Genomic DNA, 9,656 nt, shown 5'->3' with positions numbered 1-9,656 from the left:
TAGGGGCGGGACCATGCCCCCATTGGCTCCTGGGTTGGAACCCCAGTTGGAACCAGCCAATGGTAGCCTGCACGATCCGGGCACCGGCCAATCGGTGGCCCGGAAGGGTTAATACAACACAGCTTTTCTGTGCTAGTTGATGTTAGTGTGGAATGCAAAGTGTCACAATAAATATTTGAGTATGTCGGGGTTTGAACCGGCACACTTCTAATAGGTATACTACGGATATCGTTTGACTTATCCGTTGTGCCACTGAGGCACACAATCATGGGGAATTTCTGTGCTGCTTTAAAGTTGTCCTTAAAGTTTAAAGTTTAAAGTTGACCACCTGGATCACTGGGAGTCACCATATATTTGTGATCTTCTGCCCCCCAAGGTCAATGTGAGATCCCTGCGATCCTCTGACAAATATACAATTAACTTTAGTTTTTTTTGAACCAAGGTTCATGTTTTAGGTTGTTATTAGATTTACTCCTATTAGACCCCAGGAAATTACATCTGGCCACAAAATATCACAGGATCTACTGAATGCGTTCAAATCATCATGGCATAACTCATGCCATGGTGATGGCAGTGGCTCTTTTCCATGCCAAGGACCCCCAAATTAATATGTATTTGGCCGCAGGCGGCAGACCCCATCTGAAAATGCTTTTTGTGCCAGGGACTCCCAGAAGAGAATATTTGTGTTAAATTTTTAAATCAGACCTGTATGAACTGAGCGGTGCAGGCTGTGTGTGTGTGTGTGTGTGTGTGTGTGTGTGTGTGTGTGTGTGTGTGTGTGTGTGTGTGTGTGTGTGTGTGTGTGTGTGTGTGTGTGTGTGTGTGTGTGTGTGTGTGTGTGTGTGTGTGCGCGTGCGCTCTGCAGTGGTCAATGGGTCTGTGTGTGTGTGTGTGTGTGTGTTGGCTGCACAACAGTGACACTTGGTGATCAACCAACGCTAGCCTATTGCCATATACTGGATGGACATACCTCAAAATTGTACTTAAAGGACCACTTCACCACTTTTCAACCTATCTTCATATAATATGTCCTCACTAATAATCATGAAAAAAAAATGACTCTGTCTGTGTCTCATAGGAGGGCTGTGGGCAGTTTAGAAAACGTCCTCCATCATCGATGGGGAATACAAGCTAATAGAAACTGCAGGCTTTCTAGTCCTGAAAAGTTGCAATGCGAAAATGGAAGCCATCGTTCTCACGATAATGAAAATCTAAACATTTTTGTAAATATATCTTGTTTAAAAATAAATCTGCCTAATGATGATGTCACTGGAGGACGGTTTCTGAACTGCCCACAGCCCTCCTATGAGACTGAGTAGAAAAGAATCGTGCCATTTTATCATGATTATTAGTGAGGACCTATTATATGAAGATAGGTTGAAAAGTGGTGAAGTGGTCCTTTAAGTACAGTACTAAGTAAATGTACTTAGTTACTTTCCACCACTGGGTGTCACACAAGTACTCGAAACTGGCCCCCGTAAAATCTGAATCCCCGCGCCCCCTTTCCCCCTTACTGTATGTTTCCTTTCCCTTTATCATTGTGTCGTCCACAGTATCTTTGTATTGAGTTGTGCTTTCATGTGAAATGTACCCATTCTGCAAACTGTTAATAAATACTTCAATCAATCAATCAATCAATCAAGTACATGGTTGTCAATAAACCACCTTAATGTGTAGAGACTGTTGGAACACAGCTTCACACTCTATCGCAGCCAGAACTTTCTGCTTCCTAGTAAGGCAATAACTTACAGTTACCTCGTTGCCATGGAAATGCCAGTACAGCATGGCAGGCGGGTGATCTCTGTGTCTGGGCTTTGAGTGACCCTGTGACTTTATATGCTTTGGAAGATTATATTTTTCCATGTTAGACATGGAATGTCAGGTTTTCCACTGAGCCGTTAAGGCAAGCATCTAGGAATGTTTTTGAATACCTTTTAAACAAATTATTGCGACCACAGGTCGCATTTACTATGAAATCGTGCATTAACCGTCAGTCAGTCAGTCAGTTGGTTGGTCACCTCTCGTGACATAATGTGACATCATCAGGGATCAATATTAAGCCCATATATGGAGATCTCTGATGTCATCAATATTGGCCAGCAACTCTACATCTGACCTAAAACCCTATAGATCTCCATATATGGAGCTGACCTGTTCTGATATTCCATATGTTGATCCTTCCCCATCCATCCTTCCTGTTCAATGTCTCCCTTTTGACTGATACCTATCCATTTAAACTCTAGACGGGCCTGCCCCAAAGTTATTAGTGCAGCCGCGCCCGGCAGCCGGCAAAAACTAGAGTTCTCAACAGGTCCGAAAATGAAGGCCCGGCCCTACCTGGGCCCTCATCAAACCCTGTACACTCAAGACACTGCCCCCGCTGCCACACTTACAGTTCTCATCAGGCCCGAAAATTAAGGCCCGGCCCCAACTGTGCCCTCATCAAAACCTGTATGCTGAAGACACTTCCCCCGCTGCCACCCTTAGATCTCCATATACAGTATGGAGTTGACCTGTTCTGACATTCCATGTTGATCTGACCACATCAAACCCTGTACACTCAAGACACTGCCCCCACTGCCACCCTTAGATCTCCATATATGGAGCTGACCTGTTCTGACATTCCATATGTTGATCTGACCACATCAAACCCTGTACACTGTACACTCAAGACACACTCCATATACTGTATAGCCAGTACAGAATTAATTCCATATGTTGATCTGACCCACCATGCCAAAGTGACAGCGCTCGCCCAGCAGTCTGCTGTCACCTAGGCGGATGTGAAGGGCGAGGTCGCTTCTTGCCCTTACTGGTAAAATAACAAGGGAAACAAGGAATATTAGCCATAGGCTGTAATGTTGTGTATTCATATGTTTTCAATTCTAGTATACACATTGAGAAACTCCTGTAGACTGTAGAGATGTAGGCTGTAAAGTGTAAACAAAAAGAGAACATCTATCTACAGTAGCCCATTACTTTTCTTTTCCTCATTACTGTTCTTATTACAAATACTGTCTATGCCAAAGCCCACAGCACAAATACTTCATTAGTAAAAATCTAAGTAATTCTAATAATAGTGCTTTCTTTTCATGTGAATTGTTTAAGCCCTTAATAGTGTCAATTACAGTAATCAATGGAATATGGCTTACATTGAAATATTTAAGTCCTGCTTCCACTTGATCTGTAACTATTGCTGCAGATCAGCACTGATTAAGTTTTTAATCCTGGTGATACATTACTACAAAAGTAGAAACGACTGCACAAAACTAGCCTCGTCAGTCTCTGTCTGGTGCCTCAATTGTCATGACTTCAGATCTGCCTGCATGGAAATTCTTGACTGAATATTTTTTTTCTAATAGAGTTGACCAGGTTAAGTACCCACCTCCTTGAAGAGTGGTCTCACTCGTTCATGTTTTTCATATTAAGAGGGAAAGGATTATGGCTGGTGCTGCTATTTGAGCCATCATTTTCCAGTCTAATTTTAGTTTAGGAATAATTTAAAAGTTTCAAGTTCGAAATTTCAGGTTAAAGTATTAGCATTCCCATTTTGCATGGTTTTAGATACGTATTTATTTGTGATCCAATTGCAAAGTGGGAAGATTGAAGTACTAACCCAGGTTTTTGTATTTGCAGATTTTGTAAACTATCAATTATCTAAATTGTTTATAGGATCATAATGTGAATGTGTAAAATTGCATCTCCATTGATTCCAATAACTCCACATTGTTTCTAATGGCTGATACCAAATGTGAAATTATAGTATTATGAGTAAACAGATGATGTAAGCCCAGAATACCTTGTTCTCTTTGACAGGTTGCCCATACATGGACCGGTTTGAGTCAATGACTTACAGAGATGTGAGAGGAGTCATGGATGAGTACAGTACAGTACAGTACAGATAGACATAATCAATTAAGAGATGATTTGTGACCAGACGTCATTGGCAGACCATTGCATCTCACACACAACCGAAAAGGCTTCAGTGCCAAGGAAAAATAAACATTAACCTACTGTACTTAAATAATTTTTAACATTGGGAAGTAAATGTGTCTCCATATTGTGTGGGGACAAGGTTGTACTTTATTGTTACTCTTGTGTACAGATACATAAGAGTAAAACTTATTTTTGTTTTGGCTTCCTTATAGACAATGCAGCAGCATAGATAGCATTTCAACATTCAAAACAACAAAACCACAGCAAGCACAGTAAACAAACGTATTGCAAGAGAAACACATAATAAAATGACTTGGAATATAATTAAAAATAATTATAGAAGAATAAGTGAAACACAAAAAATGAATTAAGCGCCTCAGTGAAAGGAAGCAGCAAGCAGAAGTTTTCTCTGATTGAAAATAACGAAGACTTATATGCCTCCACTTTCCATGTTGTGGTGCATTGTGCATTGTGGGCTGAAAACAGCTCTCAGGATGTGGTGGCCACAGTGGCTCAGGGGTAGAGCGGCCGGATGGTAACCGCAAGGTTCCCAGTTCGATCCCGGACTAATTTGAGTTATAGGGTCGAAGTGTCCTTGAGCAAGACCCTGAACCCCTAATTGCTCAGGTTGGTGCGGTGCCTTGCATGGTTTCCTCTGTCATCGGTGTATGAATGCAGTGGCGTGCACAGACATTTAGAGGGGCAGGTGCTGAAGTGAAAAAAGGAACCTTGTGCAGTGCGTGGAACCGGCCGGTTGCCTTAATGGTGTGAGATTTATAGATTTTGGGGCATAAATAATATATTAGAAGATTTTTTTTAAATAATTGATCAATGTCACCATGGTCCACATACTGTACACTGTACAATTATTTCCCCTTTTTTTCAAAAGGGCACATTTCTGTCCAGAGGGCAAGGGCAGGTGGTGCTCTAGCACCCCCTAGTGTCTCTGTGCATGCCACTGTATGAATGGGAGAATGTAATGCACAATCTATGTTTGGATAGTTTGGATATATTATGTTTTGCATAATAACTGACTTTGCCACGTTTAGTTTTGACTTTGGGAACAGAAAGCAGACCTAACAGACACAAAGCCAATTCAAAGATGCAAAGAACTAGAGTGATCCACTTTCTTGTCTTAATGAGGATCTGAGCAGCAATGATCTGAATCAACTGCAGCCTGGTCCATTTTTAGGCATTACAGCCAAATCTACTGAATTGAAGATAAAAATAATTTTTTACAATTATTTTCCAAATCTTGCTGGACATATCTGTAAGTCCTTTAATCCTTGATATTGTTCTAATGACTTTTCTTACAGTGACTGTTGAAATTCAACATTTAATTTAATGGGCATGAAATCTTAGGCTGATTTTGTGTTTCTCAGTTGAAGTTAAAAACTACAGCATAAAACATTGTCTCTGTCTCTGCAGGAACCTCCTACTCAGCCAATCTGTAACACACACCATCAGCATAAAGTAGAGCAGCCAACTCGGAAGTTGTTGAACAATTCCCCTGCAACTGTATAGCTAAGTTTTGGAAGATGAAGTTTGACAATGTACTTTCAGACATTAATGGATTTGGGAAATTCCAAATCATGATTATCTTGATTCAGAGCTTCTCTCGAATTACTTTGCCATGTCACTTTCTATTGAATAACTTCATAGCGGCCATTCCCTCTCACCACTGTGATCTCAGCAATCTTGATGATGGAGGTGTCTTTAGGAATCTGACCCAGGAACAGAGGGTTGCTGTTGGGGTTCCAGTTCAGGATGGGATTCCAAGCTCCTGTGAGATGTTTACAGAACCTCAGTATGACTTTTTGTCCGTCTCCAACTATACTAATGTCACACAAACTCTGTGTCAGACTGGATGGGTGTATGACAACACTACCTTTAAATCTACAATTGCTACAGAGGTAAGTGCTTTTCAATATAGGTGATTCGTGTGTATTTATTATCACAAATGAAATTAGAGAACCATACAATGCTGAGAAATTAGTTGACCCTGATGATATGTAATGATTTGATAAGACGTTATATTGTATTGTAAGTTTGCAAATGTTCTAATATTTTAAATGAATGTAGTCTCCCTAACTTCTTACAACTTCCATTCCCCTTTGATTGTTGATGTTGAAATCCTATTGAGCATGTAACGTTAAGACTCATTACCCTATGCACTTCTTATAGAGATAGAGACCACTCTACTAAAAAAAATATGTCTTTAGAAATGCTGTCTTGATGTGTAGTAGATAAGAGATTAAAACAATGTGTGCACAAATGTTTTATTTTTGTCAATGAATTTTAAGTGGGACCTTGTGTGCAGCAGTAAATGGATGACCCGAGCAACAGCCACTATATTCTTCATTGGAGTTATGTGTGGAGCTCCTATGTTTGGATTTCTCAGCGATAGGTATGATAGTTATTACAAACGTGTAGTAACCACTGTAACAAAATTATTTTACTACACAGAATAATGGTAACAATTAATTTGCGACCAATTAGCAACCCACATTTAAGTGTTAACCACATATACCTTGTAAAATGTATTTCTTTGTCTAGATATGGTCGAAGGAGGACACTATTGGTATCTTACGTGTCATCATTGGTGTTTGCAGTTGTTAGTTCATTATCCACATCATATATCATGTTTGTCATCATGAGATTTTTCAACGGAATGACACTGGCAGGGATAAGCATTATCTCTATTGTTCTATGTGAGTATTCATTGAACCTGTTTGATGAGGAAACAAACAATATATCTTTTGTTTTAGATTCATTCTCAGAAAACCCCAGCCTCTGGGTTACTTTGTGGAGCAGGAAAGTTAAGGATTTGACAGAGATGTTTTTCTGCTTTTTTGTTTCTGTAGCTGTTGAATGGTTTGGCATTGAACACAGAACCTTTGCTGGGATCATTGTAAGTCTAGACTGGACACTTGGCAACTGGATTCTTGCTGGGTTTGCCTACTTTGTAAATGAATGGAGGATGCTTATCCTGGCAGCAAGTTCACCCTTGATAGTGTCCATTGTTGCTTGGTGGTAGGATATTTTATATCATACTGTATATGACATTTTATATACAGTATACATGCTATAGCTATAGCCCATTACAAAAGGTTAATAAGTTGCTGACATTTCAGGTGGCTTCCAGAGTCTGCAAGGTGGCTCCTTGCTAACGGCAAGGTCGAACCTGCTCATGTTTACCTCATGAAATGTGCCAAAATGAACAACAAATCCAAATGTATGGATACCATCACACCAAGGGTAAATACAGACATTCAATTTCTTCTTTTACAAAAAGTGTTGCATGTGAAGTGTTGTTTTTATTTTGTTGCCATTTTGTAAAGCAACTTTGACTACCGGTACTCAGAAAAGTGCTATATAAATTGTATTATTATTATTATTAGGGAGAAAGAACATGAGCACACTTGTTTTTAGAGCTCCATTGACTTAATTTATTTTATTGGCACGTTTCGACCGTTACGTCTTCATCATGCAAAATAGTACAGAAAGCAGAACAAATATATACAAAATTAATTGATTGATTAATGATCATGCATAACACCTGGGAGTGAGAAGAAGCACAGCAACCTAAACCAATCCCAGATATATTATTAACAATTTATTTTTGTTCTGTTTATTCACAGGCCCTTTTAGATAACGAGAGTGTTGCAAGAGGTGATAAAAAGTACACATTTCTGGATCTTGTGAGAACTCCAAATATGAGAAAACTTGCCATATGTTCAGGGATAGTATGGTAAGTAACAATGACATAATATGCGGGATACTATTGTGTGATTGTCATGATCACAGCCCTTTTGAAATCATGTGGCTATTTATGAAGACTTTATTGATATGCATTTGCCATCGGTCAATATTGGTTGAATATTCGCAGCAAATAATACATGCTAGTTTTAATGCACAGAAACTGTCTTCTCCACTCTTCAGGTATGGAGTTGCATGTACATATTATGGGATAAGTCTGAATTTAACTGGGTTTGGGTTAAACCCATACCTTACACAGATTATATTTGCCACGATCGAAATTCCAGGAAAGGTTTGTGTCTATTACTTCCTGAACAAGTTTGGCAGGAAACCTGGTGAGGCTGGGGCATTGCTACTAACTGGAGCCTGTCTTTTTATTAACCTGTTTGTTCCAAAAGGTAATTTTAGATTTCTACCAATATACAATAATGATTTGATCAAATATTCAGAGATTTCATAATGTCCCTTTTACTGTAATGTTTGCACAATGGTGTGGTCTGATTCTGAATGAAAATAAAACTATTGATGAATGTACGATGCACTGTCAAATTAATTATACACTTGCATGTCTTCCTTCAGATATGGGCGTAATTCGCACCATTGTGGCTGTCCTTGGTAAAGGCCTATCAGAAGCATCCTTTACTATCATGTTTTTGTACACAACTGAACTCTACCCTACAGTAGTCCGGTTAGTCAGCAAGAGCCATGAAAGCAAGCTTGAGCACACAGTGTAATAATTACCACCCGTGCTGTTATATTGCATTGCACAAGTATGAATTAATGTGGGATGTTTGATTATTCAGGCAGAATGGTCTAGGATACACCTCATTTGTGGCACGGCTTGGTGTGTCCATTGCCCCGCTCATCTCCCTATTGGATGATGTGTGGCTGCCCCTGCCTGCTGTGATTTATTGCATGATGGCAGTTGGATCTGGAATAGTTGCTACACTCTTGCCTGAAACACTTAATAGACGTCTACCAGAGTTCATCGAGGACATTGAACAGCCACGGTATGTTTTTATGTTAAAATAAAAATAGTTTATTTTATCAAGTCTTACAGCACTGTAAATTATTTCAACTGATTTATTTTACCAGCTTATTTTAACATTCTACGGAATGCAGAATTATTTGTATTAACATTTTCCACATTACAGATCACAAACCAATGAAGAGGAATGGACATAAACCACCTCATTAGAATTTCTGATGAAGAAGAAAAGTTAATCTATAATAAAGCCTTAACTGGGAGCTTCACAAAGTTAGTGTGGACTGGTCCTGCACCTGCAGTGGATGTGCCCCTTTCTTCAATGTACAGTATAAACTGAAGCATCAAATTCTAATAAAGAATTTAACAGAGTGAAATGTTTATTTGGGAGTAATTCCAATTCCATTCTGTAGTGAATGGATTTGTGTTATACTTACTAGCCCTTACCCGTTGTGAGATATTTGCCCCCCTCTTGTGGCCGTGGGGGGGTACTGCGCCCGGAGCGTTTTTAATTCACTATTAAATCTTGCATCCTTTGGTATTCTTCTCCTGATAAACTACACGGTTTGCACACATCTCACCATGCAGAACGGCGACAGGTAGCCTGTCCACACATGGACCGCTACTTTGCATTCATATTCATGTCATATTGACAGTACAATACCCATTTTTGCATTTTTTAATCCACTAATAAATTCATTATAAATCATTAATGTGTCAAATTGGAAAAAGGGCTCCATTAAGACCTCCATATAATTATGGTCCATGCCTGTGTGAAAAGTGGGAGTGATTGGGCCAGCCAATGTTGAGATAAAGCGCTGTCAGGGACATTCAGACAGACAGACAGACATTCGCTGAATTTTAGTATGATGATGATGATGATGATGATGATATGATGATGATGATGATGATGATGATGATGATGATATAGTGCAGCACATCCTCTCTACATCCTCAAACGAGCCCCTGTGGGGCT

At 39.5% G+C, this 9,656-nt stretch overlaps 1 protein-coding gene across 1 annotated transcript; it reads left to right on the top strand.

Moving 5' to 3' along the window:
* Window positions 1-5,474: 5,474 nt before the first annotated feature.
* On the top strand, window positions 5,475-8,880 carry LOC308318703 (solute carrier family 22 member 7-like; the record flags this gene model as incomplete). Its single annotated transcript, XM_080768328.1, has 10 exons — window positions 5,475-5,849; window positions 6,240-6,343; window positions 6,493-6,647; window positions 6,801-6,969; window positions 7,071-7,194; window positions 7,578-7,687; window positions 7,879-8,093; window positions 8,275-8,383; window positions 8,499-8,705; window positions 8,850-8,880. 10 exons carry the CDS (start codon window positions 5,475-5,477, stop codon window positions 8,878-8,880), a joined length of 1,599 nt encoding a protein of 532 aa, XP_080624454.1.
* Window positions 8,881-9,656: the final 776 nt, after the last annotated feature.

The sequence above is a fragment of the Protomyctophum bolini genome (genome assembly GCF_963924005.1).
Source record: "Protomyctophum bolini genome assembly, chromosome: 7".
NCBI lineage: Eukaryota > Metazoa > Chordata > Actinopteri > Myctophiformes > Myctophidae > Protomyctophum > Protomyctophum bolini.
Note: the sequence above shows the minus strand (reverse complement) of the source record. Positions and strands in the feature narration are given on the sequence as shown.